Source organism: Chelmon rostratus, chromosome 9 (assembly GCF_017976325.1).
Source record: "Chelmon rostratus isolate fCheRos1 chromosome 9, fCheRos1.pri, whole genome shotgun sequence".
NCBI classification, from domain to species: Eukaryota; Metazoa; Chordata; class Actinopteri; order Chaetodontiformes; family Chaetodontidae; genus Chelmon; species Chelmon rostratus.
Window position 1 is genome coordinate 13369113 of NC_055666.1, and position 15977 is coordinate 13385089.

The following is a 15977-nucleotide window of genomic DNA, read 5'->3' on the forward strand; positions in this document are numbered from 1 at the left end:
GCTGAGAGAGAGAGAGCAAATGGCTGAGAGGCGTAGCAAATGAGAAATGTGTTACATAGGGTTTATGGTGACGACGTGCGCCTGAACCGCAGTGACTCTGGCAGCTGCTGGCCTTTAATGGATGGGTGGCAGGAGACAGATTTTAGATTTTACATGGCTAACACGCTGCGTGACAGTCTGCTTTTCAGATTGGGTGTTTGGACCTGCAACCCACCGGCGAGCCACATGTGCACGGCGGCGCGTATACGTGCACATATGAGCAGCACACGCATATGCATCATTAAACTGTCATGCACGCGTGTGTGAATGTGTGTGTGTTTAACTGTATACGATGCAACACAGTGGCATTTAATCCATAACTCTGACAGGCTTTCCTTGAACTGACAGGGAAAAGCATAGCTTTCTTCCCACGTAAATACACATACACCTCTCTCTGTCTCGCGCTCTCTCCCCTGCACCCCCCCGGCCTGTTTCCCCCTCTAAAAAAATAATGAAAAATCGCTTTGATTTCAAAGTGTTGTGTTCCGGGACATCCACCATGCATGCAACCCCGTGGAGGCTTGACCCTGCGCACAGGCCGCAGCTACCCCCTTCTGTAAACTGATACTGTGTGTGTGTGTGTGTGTGGGTGTCACGGTAGGATACACAGCAGCTGTAGAGGCGGCATTGAAGAGGGGAAATGGGAAGAGCCGGCACAGTAGACAGAGCCCAGATAGACCTGTCAGCTCCGTGACACCCACACATGCCTCACCCTCTGGTCCAGAACGAGAACAGGGGGAAGGGAACACAGCTCGGCCGTGGACAGGTAGAGCCGAAGAGACACGAGTCTCGACCAGTGGCAGAGTTAAGACCAAAGCTGTGAAAGGGATATGGGTGAGCTGCGGCAGTGCTGTGTTTATTTTGGGGAAGCTTGAGGGAGAGAGGATAAGAGACATGGCAGGTAGAATGTCAAAAAAGTGTTCAACGCTTGACGCGTACAGAAGTGCGGAATTGCACAGGCCCCGTCAAGTTTCATGAAGTGCAAGTTTGAAGTCCAGCAGCTAATTCTGGATCGGATTGAGGTCTGGACTTCAGGACATAAACAGTGCTGTGTTAATGCAGTTCCTGTGTAGCTTTTGGCCAATGTTTGGGTTGATGTCTTGCTGAACCATAAATCTTCTAAGTCTTCTGTTAAACTTCAGCAGTTTGCCTCCATAAGTCCTCCAGGTCCTGCTGCAAAGAAACATCTCCAAATCATCAGACTGCAACCTTCATGGTGGCGATGATGAGTTTCTTGGCTTACACCAAACATAGCATTTAGTTTGATGGCCAAAAAGCTACATTTATGTCTCATCACGCTAGAAAGCCTACTTCAACTTTGTTTCAAATTCTCCCACATGCCTTCTGGCGAAGAATAGCTTAGATGTCATGTGAGTTTTTTTCAACATTGGCTTCCTCTTTGCCGGCGTGCTATAAAACTGCAACTGGTGAATACCCCAGGCAGCAGTCACTGAATGCACGGTGTCTCCCATCTCTCAGCCGTGAAACCTTGTAAATTCTTCAGAAGTGCTACAGGGCTCTCGGTGGCTCTCACGCTGCTGTCCTTCAGTGCAGAGACGCTCAGTTTTTGAGAGCGGCCTTCTCTTAGCAAATGCACAGCTGTGCCGGATTTGATCCCTCTTTAATGGCTGACCTCACTGCACTGCAAGGGATATTTCTCTTCCATTTCCCTTGTATTTGTTTAGAATGTCTTCATAATGTAGTTTCTGACGGGAAAGTGGTGGCTGTATCATCCACATGTATGTCGGCTTCACCCTTTCATTACATGTTGCTCTCTGTGCAGATTTGTTATCTAATTAATATTAACATACCACATATGGAGTTAATATTTAAGCAGTGCCTCCCCGCCAAAGCTCATCATGGAATTGCATGCAGTCTTATGCTTGATGGTAATTTTGTAGAATTCCGCTGGAATTAATGGCGAAGAAACAGACTTGGGAGGGGGGGTTGCACACTGCCACGTTGGAAAACCAGGGAGTATCACGGACCTCAGCTGTGGATTCTGCTTTAAAAACCGTGACCAAAGCAGAAAGTGTGAGAGAGGGAGAAGAGAAAACTGGAGCTAAGCTTCAAAAAACACAGGATTTGTAATAGGCCGGGGCTACAATTGGGAACGTAATTATTGTTATTGCGATAAGCCAATCATGAGGCTGGGTGTTTCTCTGCAGTCGGAGCCTTTGCACATTTAGAGCCTGAAATTACCACGATGGGGGCACGTGTCGAGTGTGTACTGTTTGTTTATGCAAAACATACTGTACACAGCCCTCCAGACAAATTTCCACTTCCCTCCATTTATCTGCTCTTGATTGTGCTTTGAAAGCAAGCTGATGATTAGGAGTGCGTTTTCATGCAGGAGGAAAAATCCTATCCGTTTGATCTGGCGGGCAAAAATATGGGCAGCACAACAGAATCTCATCTCTTGTGTCAGCTATTCTTCCGCGCCGCGATATTCCCATGGGAACGCATTTCTGCTGCGCGAATCACAGTCAGATCAGTGCGGGCCGTTTCTTATCTGGACATGAAAGAAGGGAAGATGGAAGAGGGAGGTGTAAAAAGGGGGAGAGAGGAGGGGAGAGGCAGGGCTCCCCTGGGAATGATAATACCTGAAATTCACTGGGCGGCCTCGTGAATCTAGCTCATCATCATTTCATGAGCAGGTATTGTACTTATCCCTATTACACTCCAAGATACATCCTCTGCTCGGCTGTTTTCCCTCAGTCTCTCCCAGATTGACTGAGCAGATAAGACAGTTATATTGTTTATGTGTGTGCCAAAGCCCGTGCTGCAGCGTGCCCGGGGATTTTATTATTAGTTTGATCGCTTTCCTTTATTCATCGGCGGTCATCGTGAGCGTTGTTGTTGTTTGATAGCATCTCTGGTTCACGCCAGGTCAGCAGATCTGTTATTGCTGTTCCGCTGCAGGTGTAAAAGTCTTAATAAGTCTGTTGTGCTTCAGTCAGAGATGCCGTGAAGCTCGGGATAGCTTTTCTCAGCTGAATAGGCAGTTGATTTGATCGGCGGACCCGGCAGCATGAAACCGCACTGACAAGTGCTGTTATCTCTCCTTGCCCCCTTCTACTCCGAACCCCCCGACTCCCACGCTTAGTCACACACTCGCACCCGGACGTGCCTTATCCTCGAGCAGTATGACTTTCACCTCTGAGTGATGTCCATTGTTTGTATAAGGAGGGGCCCATTACGAATCCTCGGTCCCAATGGAGACATTGCGCTGCCCGCCATGCTCCCCTGTCCTTCAGCGGCGTCCTGAGATGACAGTAGATAAACAATGAGAACAAACAGTCACTCCCACCAGCATTGATCTGGCTCCCTCGCACCCCCCTGCTCTCACCAACAACGCCACATTGATTCCACCTACACTCAATTTATATGAAAGCCCCCCTGCCCCACCTCCCTTCCCTACCAGGACTGACAAAAATGATAAATGACCAGCCCCTTCCTCCCTCTGCCGCCACCTCCCCGTGCCTCGCATTGGCTGTCCGAGGCACTACAAGACTATTTCTCCCATCAGAAATCGAATAGAGTGAGCTCCCTCTTTTCTCCAAAGTGTACATTTCTAATTTTTTCATGAGCGTGTGTGTGTGTGTGTGCAAGGAATTGCGGGTTATTCGCTGCTTCAGGTCCTTCATATAATTTCCACACATAAACATGTCACTGGCGTAATTTCCACCCTGCAGGACATCCATATGCATGATGTCAAACCATCAAAAGAGACCAGCGAAGGAAATTATTATGCATTTCAATGACATACACCGTAGGATCTCCTCTCCTGTCGCTGCTGGCTCAAAGTCTGCAGTGTCACTCAAAGATCAAATCATATGCAGTGCCTCCGAAGTGGGGTCAATTATTTCCCTCTCTCATTGGCTTAATCAGTCCATTCTCTCGTTATGTATCTCATTAATCTGTCCACCATGTAATCATATGAATTAGATTGCAGTTAATTCAGACATGGCACCTTGGCTGTTCGGATCTGTTGTCGTTTGTGGGCCATAATGGTTCGACTGCCCGTCTAAATGGAGAGTTTCAGCTCGCTGCGGAATTTTCTGGATGCATCTTGGTTCCGTCTCGGCTGCTAATAACGGTCCGCAGGATACAAATGATGTCTTCCATAGTCTCAACTGTTTTTATTGTACAGATCCAGTGTCCCCATGCCTGTAAATGGGGCACAGAGTGTCTATAAATAGATATACTGTGGTAGCGAGCTGCCGGTGGTTATCAGCAGGGGTGGAGGGAGGGGGCGGTGTATATGTGTGCACGGTGCTTTTTATGTGCTACGTGGAGGTGATCGAGGCTATCGATCAAGGTGTTGCTTCCATTCTGCCCCATCGCCCAGGGGAGTAATACTGTACCTCTGAGGAAAGTCTCCATTTCACATCCCTGCTCCACTGTTCCCTAATGACCCTTTCCCCGCTCTGTCTCCGGCCCGCCACAGTTTTCCCATGGCTCCCACTGCTCATCCACACTGCTTCACACTGTGAGGTAATCCATTTTACACTTCCTGCTTCTCTTAGATCCCTCCTGCCTGAGATCCCAGATCTAAAAGAAGATGGGAGATTTGGGAACTGAGTCTTAAGATGAAAAAGACTCGGAGAGCGGCATGTATATTTAATCTTCTGCCCTCTGTGTTTTTATTCATCTTGATCCTAATCGGCCCCACATAATATGAATGAGTAATCATGCCATTATGCCTGTGCCTGCTCAGGTTATCTTCATGGAGGATGATATCTGTGTTGATGGAATCTGACATGATCCCTCTAAGGGAAGTCTAAGGGGAGGTGGATGTACACTACTGTATAGAAATGCCCCAATTCTCGCTAATTGTCATTGAACACACTTTAGTTTTCTTCCCATTCTGCTCATAATTGGTCTTAGGAAAAGATTGCACTCCCGTGTCTGGATTCGAAGATGAGTCTGCCTGTTTCTCCCATTACTGTGTCAACGAATAGCATTGCAATCATTTCAATTACGACAACGCTGGGACCAAGGTCTTCAAGTAGGGCCTTGAGATGTAATTGGAGGGGCACCGGCGAATTGAGGGAAGGCATTTTTCTTCTGTGAAATTGCCTCAGTCTTGGGGACAGTAAATTGAGGTGCTGAAAAATGATGTGATAATTCAGCCGCATGGTTTGGTGGGGGAAATGGTCTGAAAGTCACTTGCTGGAGAATTAGAAGGCAAAAACTACATTTCCCTCCCGAGTCCTCTGTCCTTCACGCAGTGGCATGAAATGAATTGATGAGACAGAGGGAGAGGGAAGTGTCGGTGTAAATGTTTGCAGCTGAAATGAAGCTGCCTGCTTGTGCATTCAGACTGGCTGAAGGGTGGGAGGCGGAAGCCGGAGCGAGAATCCGGCGCCGCGCTCCACGCTATTTCACGGCCTAAGCCTTTAATCGCTGCAGCCACAATGGATGCATAAAATGGAATTCAAATTTCAGATTGATTGATTCTATATTGATGAATGCCAAGGCTGGCTGAAAGAAAAAAGAAAAAAAAAGAGACCCTGCGACTGTGGCTTTTAAATGTAACCTCTCTCCTTGCTCCTCTCATGTGCTGTTTGTTGCTTTAGATGTGCTTCAAAAGAAATATGAAAATTTTCGCTTTTTGAAGTTTAATCTCTAGCAAAAAAAAAAAAAAAAGGGTAGGAGGCTGAATGCAAATACAGAAATTTGCTTTAGCTTTGCTTCGTGCTGCTTGTGATGGAGAATCCAACCGCAGTGGTCGCAGCACCTCTAAAACCGCAGATTCTAAATTTGTCGCTTCTGGATTTAGGTTAAGTCCTCTAAATGAGTAACACGTGCGCCATTTTCTGACGAGGCTAGAAGGAACGATACATAGCATTAAGACCTCTCTCTCAATAACGTTCACTCCTCGCTTCCATCACTCCATTGTGTCTCATTTCTTAATCTCTTCAAGGCATGTCGCACAGTAACGGAGCCGGCATAAGCACATTTGGTACTGTTTGCAGTGTCGAGATTAACAGGATTACAGATTAGGGATTACATTGGCGTCATTCTTACCCGTTTAACCTTGACCCATGCCCTGGCGTACGATTCATCCGGCCAGACCAAACTTGTTTTTGTCTTTGTGAGGCCCGAGTGTTTGCACAAAGGCTCAGTAATATTTGTTCAGGAATAGATACAAACAAAACACTTGTGCTTTGTAGTGAGATAATTTGGATTGTAGATCTTCTAATGAGTCTCTGGGGTCCGTCTCTGCTGTGATTGTGCATTGATGTGCATGCACCAAAGTGGCTCCGGCGAAGACCGAAAAAGTGACAACAACAGTAGCCTTTTGATGAGCGTTGTATGGATTACTGCCCTCTCTCTTAGTTCCCTCTGCAGACTTTCCAAGCCTCTGAACTCAACGTAACTCCGACGTTTCCATGGAGAACGTGCAGTTGCCAAGGCCTGTGGTGATTGAACACAGAGGGTCATCATTTATTTCTGTCAGTCAGGGGTGAGGGAACGGATTGGCGAGGGGGGCAGCAGGGGGAGAACGGGGGACACTGTTTGGTCCCGAGGGCCTCAGAGGATTCAGCTCCCCTTTTAAAAGTTTATTTGTTGAAGGGATCACCTACGGCTAGTCCAGCTCTGGTCGACGGTGTTAATGTACTGACTCTCCTCACAAGCCCCTGGACACTTAGTCTCATTCGCACCTCAAAAGAACTGCAACAGCAGTGTCGGGGAGGAAGGGAGGGTGGGAGGGGTGGAGGGAACAGGACATGCAAGGCTACATATGGCCAACCTTAGCGTTGTTTATCCAGAGAGTTGTTACAGCTGAGGAGCAGGCTCCAGCCCCCTGTTCCTCATCGTCTCTCATTAATCCAGCAGTATGGTTCTGGCCTGCCTCCCATGATGGAAAGGGGGCAGATTTGAGTGACCACCCACCCTGAGGAAAAGCATTAGTCTGTCTCCTCCGCCATCACCTGCTATTGTTTATGCCTCCACTTCATTCTGTCGCCATCTTTCAGCCGCTATGAAATAACGAGGGGAATATTTTAATTGATGTTTTTCAAAGCCGTGAGATTGATGGTCGCCTTAGGGGTGAATGTCTCGCTCCTTTCTCCCTCCAATCTGTTTCTTTGTTTTGCTTCTCTTTTTTTCTAAAGGTTTTGTAGTTGATCATCTTGTCCTTTTCTCTGCTTTTGTCCCCCTTTCCACTCTTGTTCTCTACTGCCTCTGCAGCTCTTTTTTCCTCTTATTCGTCCATTTATGGATACTATTAGGCCACATGTGCAGTTACAGAGCTCATATTCAGTCCGAGCTCTTGCCATCAAGGAGAATGAAAAGGTTAGCTATCAGGTACACATTAGTCTCCATCTGCCTCTGTTAAACGCTGGTTCTTTTCTGCAGACTGAAAAACTTTGGTCTCTCTGCACCTTCGGCTGCTCTGCACCTTATGGATACGTCTGCTGACTCTACCGTTCGTCAGCTCCTGCTGAACATGAAATATTTATGTTCTCTTTTCTTCTTCCTCTCCATTTTTGTGTCTCTTGCTTTGAAGGAAGGAGGATGGAGATGTTTGCAGTTGTATTCTTCTTCTAAGGTATGAGCTGCACACAAAGTAGAAGGCACATTAGGTGAGATGGGTGTGCAGACATTTGAGATCCATTAGCCGTTATTCAGTCAGTGCTATATCCTCATCTCCATTATAGTCTAATGTATTGTATACTCCGTTTAGCTGATCTCAAAGCTGTGGCTTCACACTCGGGGCCTTGAGCCTTACCTCTCTCTGTGCCAGCTGCTCTCTCATTCCCCCACTCAGGCCATCACCCTCTCCCTCTCCCTTCCTGCCTTCAGTTGTAGCTCTTTGTATCTCAGTCTGAAGGTCAACATTGGGAGGCGGTCATCACCGCTGCGAATTGGGCAAGAAGTGAGGTTTTCTGTGGCCCAACTCTGTTTGCGTTGTGTCACCATTTATTCGGCTTCCAAGCCATGTCAACAGTGTCATTAGAGCCATGCCAGAGCTTGTTGTGTCCCTGCGGACAAAGATAACATGTCTTCATTCGGATTAATATAAGCAAATGTCTGTCTTAAAGATCGGAGCAGGATGTTGTGTTTGAAATCATTACTGCATTATTAATATCCGTTTTCCTGTGTCAGTATACAACACAAAGGGGTAAAGTGTTAAACTGATGTTCAGCAACTCAACACTATGAACATATTCTTATGATGCTGGTGCAGATACAAGTCCTTTCACTAGTGGGTACTAGAGCTGCAGCGATTAGTCGATTAATCGTTCATCCAATACTCGATTACTGGTTCCAGCTTCCTAAATGTTGGTGCTTGTCTCTGTCATTTATGGCAGCAAATGAAGAATCTTTGGATTTTTGACTGTTGCTTTGCCAAACGAAGCAATTTGAAGACATCATTTTGGGCTCTGGGAAGTTGTGATCAGCATTTTTCACAATTGTTTTGACTTTTTGGATGAATTCATTAATCGAGAAAATAATCAGCAATAATCGTTAGTGGCAGCCCGAGTGCTTACCTGTTTCGCTTGTCTCAACACGATGCACATAGGTAGCAGTGCAGCATTGCACCGGCAAAGGCAGAGATAAACAAGACTGCTACCACGTTAACAATGCATGGCTTTGAATAATAATAACAAAAAAGAAAAATCAGCAAACAAGGAAGAAAAATGCGTTCGACCCGTTTGTGAGACGTGAAGAATGCATACAAGGGCTTTGGTGAGAAGCACAGAGCGTAAACACGAACTTTGTTTATTTACAAGAAAAATCCACAGGGCACCTTTAATGATAGAAGATTGCTGGTTGAACAAAACAGGCACTTTGAAGATGTCATTTTGGTTTTTGGAAACTTCTGATGGGGTTTTTTTCATTATTGTCAGACACTTTCTAGACTAAACTAATCAATGAGTCAAGAAAAAAAAGCAGGTTACTCAATAGATGAAAGAATCATTAGTCGCAGCCCTCGGCTTTGAAAGTCAGTGAATGATGGCGCTGGATTGTTTCTCAGCCCTGATAACTAGAATATGGCGACGGTTTCTCGGCACTGGAAGTTGTCATTTATTTTTATTTTGTAAGTGCCAACACAAGCCCTTCATCCAAAAGGCCTGAAAAGAGTGTTAGGCCTGGGTGTCATGTTAAGAGTTGTCTCTCTGCTCCTCTCTTCTGCCTTTACTGTTTTCAGCAGCAGTCACTTCCTGTGGCTAATCATACTTTGATATGCCGTGGCACGAACCCTGGCTTCCTCAGAAACGAACAAACAAGCTACTGGGGGGGCGGGGGGGGATCTTCAAGCGACCAGAGCTGTTGGTTTTTGTCTGCACTGCTGCGATACATTCTCTGAACGCCCACCGTTTTTTCACGGCCTGTCTTTACATTAGACTCTGCCTCACTGCGAAGAGGAAATTTGGACACGACTCACAGAAAAAAGAAGTGTGATTTCTTCCACCGCACTCGCAGGGAGATTTAAGGCATCCTGTTAAGCTTAGCTCGAAGGCTGGAGGGGGCAGAGCTACTTGCCGGAATGCTGACCTTGATAACATTAAAGGGACAATATATGGGCTTGATTTTTTTGCCCCTGTGTAACACTGTGTGTGCGTGAATGGTGAGGTCAACGATCAAAGGATTATCTTTATAGAGTTCTGTTAGAAATAATGTATGGAATGATCTGAAGTTTATATCCTATCAGGCTTTGAAGAATCAATAATTTATTGATTCTGATGCTATTGGATGGAAGATTGTAGCCCAGAGGATTCACTGTGCTAAGCATAGTACGGCCACTCTTGTATTTTTAATGTTCCTCACCTTTAATTAAGCCTTGGTTTATAGTGTTGCTGATAAACCCTTTGATGGCATCAAATCCATTTTATGTCTGATTTGCGTCTGATGAGTCTTGATGGGGTTGGCGGTCGCCGTTTATTGTCCTCGGCTTGAGGGGGCGGTGACTCTGCTCTAATGGTTATCTAGGGTTTTATAAAGGGTTGTGTGTGCGCACACCTCGATAGCTCTCCGGCTTAATGGTCGGAGCATTTCCATGCAAAGGTGGTGATGCCCTGTCTCAGTTCTCCACCAGGCCCCTAAATGGAGAAACGATGTTTTTGTAAGAGACTAGCTCACACCGTCCTCACGCCGCATATTGTACTTTTCGCACTTGGCTTGATGGAGGCTGGCTAAAGAATCGGTATATTATGATAGGTATGTGGGGGTGCGTAGTGAGTGAGATAAGGGGCTTTCTCCCAGAGTAAAGGGTCCGACTGTTGCCAGGCCTGTCTGTCACTGTCATCCACTCCTCTGCTCTTGGATCGCTTCCCCTCCGTCAGCTTTCCTCTCTCCCCTCTCCTGTGCTCGGTTTTGGTCTCGATACTGTTGTGGATTTGAGAGAAATAGACGGCGAGCGTCCCTGCGGGTGACGGCTTCACTTGTATGCAGTCATGCAGTCCTGCTGGACGGAGTCGTGAATTGGCTCGCCTCGAGGCTTTGTTGTCACTCACATTCTGACTATTGATCGTGTGGAGGCTGCGTGAGCAAGTGATTGTGTGTGTGTGTTCACGTTTGTGCACACAGGGGTTAGGTGTGTGTGTGTGTGCGTGTGTGTGTAGGGGAAAATTGGCAGCTCTCACTTCGTGTAGGTGAATGCAAGGACTACTTTGGAGTGAACTTGTGGATTGTTGGCACTAGCAGTATACACACTCTCCCACACACGGCTAAACCCACACAACAAAAGAATATGTTGTTTGTTCTATAGGAGCAGATGCGGTGCGCTCAGATTTTAACATTACTTTCTTCTGTTTGCTGTTTTTCTAGGTCATGAGAGTCCATCCTGAGGGAACGGTGCTGCTGAGATGACCTGCGTGACCTTACTTTTCTCAAGAGATCATTCTCCAATCAAAAGAGCGGAGCGAAATCTAGCCGGGACATGGTTGGCAGGTTCACATGATGGACAGGTGATGGGGTCTTCCATCATCTTTCTCCACCAGTGACTTGGCCTGCCAGCCCTCCCTCTGAGACATAAGTGTGTACCAGCAGTCCAAGGCCCCCTATTCCTCTGCCATGGTGACATAAGCAGCGCTGCAATATGAGGGAGAGCCAACGTGAGACCGTCTCATTTCTTTCTCCAGTAGCTGCTGCAGCTGCTACCTTGACGCCGTTTGTATTTAGCTTCATCACAGGAGTGACTGTGTTGTGAAGAACCCTTGCTTGCCGTTTTCTACCCACACTGAGAGAGACTGTCCCCGAGGCGCGTTGCTGGGCCGGTGGGGCGGAGCGGCGCGGTGTGAGACGATGCTGGGATGCGTGACACGAGTCCGTCGGCTGGTCCGTCTCCTCCCCCTGCAGACCTCCCTCCTCCTCCTCTTCCTCTTCTGCACCATCAGCGTCTTCATCTCTGCCTACTTCCTCTATGGCGTCAAGCGGGAGCTGGAGCCGTCGGGAGGGGGAGTGTCCGGGGCCGAGGGAGCATCCGCCGACTCCGACGACCCGAGGGTTACTCCGTCCCGGCTGCTGCCTCTGCGGAGCGTATCAGGGGGCCCCGGGGCGGATCCCGGAGGGGCCAGGACAGATCCTGTGGTTCTGGTGTTTGTGGAAAGCCAGTATTCTCAACTGGGTCAGGAAATCGTGGCCATCTTAGAGTCTGGCCGGTTCAGGTACCGGACTGAGATCTCTCCCGGTAAAGGGGACATGCCCACACTGACGGACAAAGAGAGAGGCCGTTTCACACTAGTGATTTATGAGAACATTCTCAAGTATGTAAACTTGGACGCCTGGAACCGAGAGCTGCTGGACAAATACTGTGTGGAATATGGAGTGGGCATCATTGGATTCTTCAAGGTTAGGACAACACCACACTCCCTCTACCTCCCCTCCCTCCTCTCACTCACACCTTCTGCCCTGTCCATCTGGCTCCACCGTCTCTAAGGAGATGGGATTCGCAGGGTTGGAAAGACCTGCCTGGTTCAATATCATTCAGTCCCACTGCTCTGTTTCTCTTATGTTCTCTCTCGTTCTTGTTTTTCTTTATTCTGCAATCTGGCCTCCTTCACTCTTCGCGCTCTCCTTTCTCTCTTCTTGTTTTCTCCTCAGACTCTTTGCTTCTTTCTTCCTGTATATCTTTCCCTCTCTCTCTCTTAGTGTCTCTCTGTCTCTCCCCCAGTAATCCCTAGTTGAGCCTGTTTGCCCAAGGCCTGTTTTCAGGTCTTATGGTTTTAATCACCATCTCTGAGCCATGGAAAGAATATAGAAAGAGATGTGGAGGCATGGACGGTGCAGTGATGTTAGGCGGTGTAGGTGAAGGTTAGGAAAGAAAGCCTGGTGGGATTTACTGGCTATTGGGAGAGGAGGAAGTGGAGCGAGGGTGTGCATCCCAATGACCTGGACAAACAGTGCTGCCCTGCTATCTGAACCAAGCTGTTTGCAGGAAGTGATATCTGTGTGTCAGATCCTGCCTGATTACAAACATCTGTATCGGCCTTTGTGTTTGCTGATGAGGAGGAGATTGCAGTGCTAAAATGCAGGAGATGTTTTTGAGGAAATTGATAAACATGTGGCCATTACAAGTATATTTCTCTGCTGTAACTTGTTGCTGTGACTGCATAGCCTGGTCACAATTCTCTAAAAGCCACATTTAAGGATCCATATGAATGAATGAGTATTTGTTTATTTTGTACAGTATTTACTTAAATTGAATATTCAGTTTGGTTGTAGCTCAGAAGACATACTTAACGTTGTTTTATCAGCTTGAAAAGATTTTTCTTTTTTTGTGAGAATTGGTTATAAACATGATTTTGAACTGATTACATGGTTCAGAAGGCCACTACAGAAAATGACAGATTGCGTCTGTTTGAGATCTGAGACCTGTGATATAGATTTTCATTTGCTCTCTACCTGTGGTCGGTGTCGACACGGGTATTTATGCAGCACTGCCTCCCTAAAGCCCCGCTACGTCTATCTGGATTTCAGTTACAACAGATTGGTGTTTTATGACAGTTTGTTAGTAGGAGTTAGAACTGTCTTGTCTCTAGTGACCCCACATTTGGTTGATTTCTTGGTCTGTTAATGACCTTTTGGGGATCAAAAGGAATATACATGCATAGCCCACAAAATATATAAAAAAAAAGAATGCATTTGTATGTATGTATTCTCTGATTTGGTCGAATAATACTTTTACTTTTCACCTTCATCAAATATCCAAACCCAATTTGTGGCCAAAGGGCTGTAAATAAAGTGAAGCACTATGTGGACACCACACACACTGCAAGTTAGTGTTAACTTTATGATCCTGTATCTAACACACACACACACGCTGGTGAAATTTTAAGTAAGACTCAAGTAAAACTGCAGGAGGAAGCGGGGGTTGTGTATCCATGGCGGCAGAGATATGAGCGAATTGGAGAAATGACAAATTTAGGAGGAGGTATTTCACTGAATAATCACTGAACCCTCAGTCTTTGAATCTTAGAGGACACAGCAGGAGGTTATTTCATTTTGACTGCAGTCTCAGAACATAACATATGGAGCATAGCAGGTAGAAGCTGCCTCATGCCTTCACGTTTGAGTAGGCCTGACATTCCTTATTTCCCACATGATTGGAGAGATGGGGGAATTATATCCAATATACTTCTGTCTTCATCACTCTGGGTTATGATGAATCTGTGTGACTTCTCTCTCTTGTCTCTGCCTCTCTGTTGATCAGGCTAATGAAAACAGTCTGCTCAGTGCACAGCTGAAAGGCTTCCCCCTCTTTCTTCACTCCAACTTGGGTCTGAAGGACTGCACAGTCAACCCCAAGTCCCCCCTGCTCTTCATCACTCGATCCGGGCAGCCCCTGCCAGGTCCCCTCCCTGGGGACGACTGGACCGTTTTCCAGTCCAACCACTCGACATACGAGCCCGTGTTGCTGGCCAAGACCCAATCGGCGGAGAGCATCGCGTCGATGGGGCAGAACGCTGCTCTGCTCCCGTCGGTGGTGCAGGACCTGGGGCTCCACGATGGCATCCAGAGGGTCTTGTTCGGCAACAACTTGGTCTTCTGGCTGCACAAGCTGGTGTTTGTGGACGCTGTGGCCTTTCTGACAGGGAAGAGGCTCTCGTTGTCCCTGGAGCGCTACATCCTGGTGGATATAGACGACATCTTCGTGGGCAAAGAGGGCACGCGCATGAAGGTGCCTGACGTAAAGGTGAGTTTGTGCATGTGTTTCAGAGTGGAAAAACTTTACCAGAATAGAGACTGAACCCACTTCCATATTCATCAACCAGTGTTTTCAACGGCCCTTTGCTCAGATATAAAAATTGCCTCACATATAGCATGTGCTATCCTCTGCCAGTCATACAGAAACCCCTTCTTCTCGCTCCTCTTCTCCTTTTGAATGCGTTCGTCCCAGTAGGCCGCTCAAAGCTGACAGGCCCCACTGCTCACACTGTCACAGAAGCTCCACAGCAATGAATATTTCAGGGGCCCAGAGACATACAAAGAATGTTGAAAAGCTCCTTGCTTGCGTCCCCTCAGAGCAGAACAGACCACCCTCGCATGTGGAGGCAGAGGGTATAAGAAAACATTATGGAAGAAGCATCAAGGCCTCCTCACTGGCAGCGCAACGGCAAGCTTTTAGGAACAAATCACACCCCGACAAGACGGAGAAATCTGAGAGAGTGAGAGAGGGTGTGTGCTGGGAGTCTCATCCAGCGTGGAGATCAAATGAAACAAACACCCCGAATCAGAGGAGAGAAAAATATCAAACAGAATGACGGAGAAGGAGTGAGGCAACTGGGAGTGGATGTTGGATGTTTACCGAAAGAAACTTGCAGGATGAAATATGTATGTGGGCACGCGTGCGCCGGGGCGTTCACGCTTCCTCATTAATGCACTCGTGCACCAGTATGAGCGCAACGTGCATTGACTCACCCTCCTCTCCTCCCACTGTTTCAGGCCCTGCTGGAGACACAAAGGGAGCTGCGCACTCATGTGCCCAACTTCACCTTCAATCTGGGCTTCTCAGGGAAATTCTTCCACGCCGGTAAGACGCAGCCTGCGAAGACGACCCCTGCTCCCGTTAACTCGAGCGGAGATGAGAGCATGCACTAAACTGAGAAAGATTGCGAAGTTTTGATTCACATTATTTTAACTTCGCTACTCCCTCCCATGCCCTGACTTTATTTCTCCCTGTTTGTCTCCCACATGCTTCACTCTAATATTTGGCCTTTTTCTGCCTTTGCCTCTCTGACTTTCATTTCCTCCCCTCCTTATCGCTGACCCCATTTCACCTTTGCCTTTGTCCATTTTTATCTCCTCAATTTCCTCTTCACTCATCACCCCTTGTTCTTCTACTGTCCTCCCTCGTCTCCCCCCGTCTCCTCCCTCCTCTCCGGATCTGACTGTCCTCCCCTCTCTGTCATGTCCAGGATCTGACGAGGAGGACCTGGGAGACGACCTGCTGCTTTCCTATGTGAAGGAGTTCTGGTGGTTCCCTCACATGTGGAGCCACATGCAGCCCCATCTCTTCCACAACCAATCCGTGCTGGCCGAGCAGATGTTGCTCAACAAGAAATTTGCCATGGTGAGTCATGGGGGGCGAGAAGGTCGGATCACAGCTTCGGGCGAGCGCTGTGATCACAGCTATCCTCGCTTTACTCCTCGTTCCTTGTTCAAATAGACACTCCTAGGCAAGATGTTAATGCTGAAGTTGTAATCTGTAGGATTTCTGTCCTGCTTTGGCAACAACCGTGGTTACCAAGGTAACAGCAAGTGTGGCTTAATACTGCGGCAAACACTGGTTTCGTACTGGTGTGTCTGTTTACAGTGCAGCCAAACAAATTCACATTGTTCTGATTAAGAGGTCAAAAACAATTCGCGCTGCACACAACACAAGAAGGTTTCCACACACCAATGAGGACACAGTGGAGTTGGTTACCTTGCTGAGGACTTGGAGGTGTGTGTCGCCTGCGGCGCCTCATCTAACAGCTCACT

General features: G+C 47.4%; 1 protein-coding gene across 1 annotated transcript in view; it reads left to right on the top strand.

The window, feature by feature from the left end:
• LOC121611969 (bifunctional heparan sulfate N-deacetylase/N-sulfotransferase 1-like) overlaps positions 1-15977 on the top strand; it is a 41861-nt gene that overhangs the window by 16205 nt on the left and 9679 nt on the right. Inside the window, exons 2-5 of the mRNA XM_041944714.1 lie at positions 10824-11846; positions 13708-14190; positions 14940-15027; positions 15413-15567. Of these exons, the coding sequence (XP_041800648.1) occupies positions 11301-11846; positions 13708-14190; positions 14940-15027; positions 15413-15567 (1272 nt within the window). The 5' untranslated portion in view covers positions 10824-11300. The remainder of the gene's footprint in view (positions 1-10823; positions 11847-13707; positions 14191-14939; positions 15028-15412; positions 15568-15977) is intronic.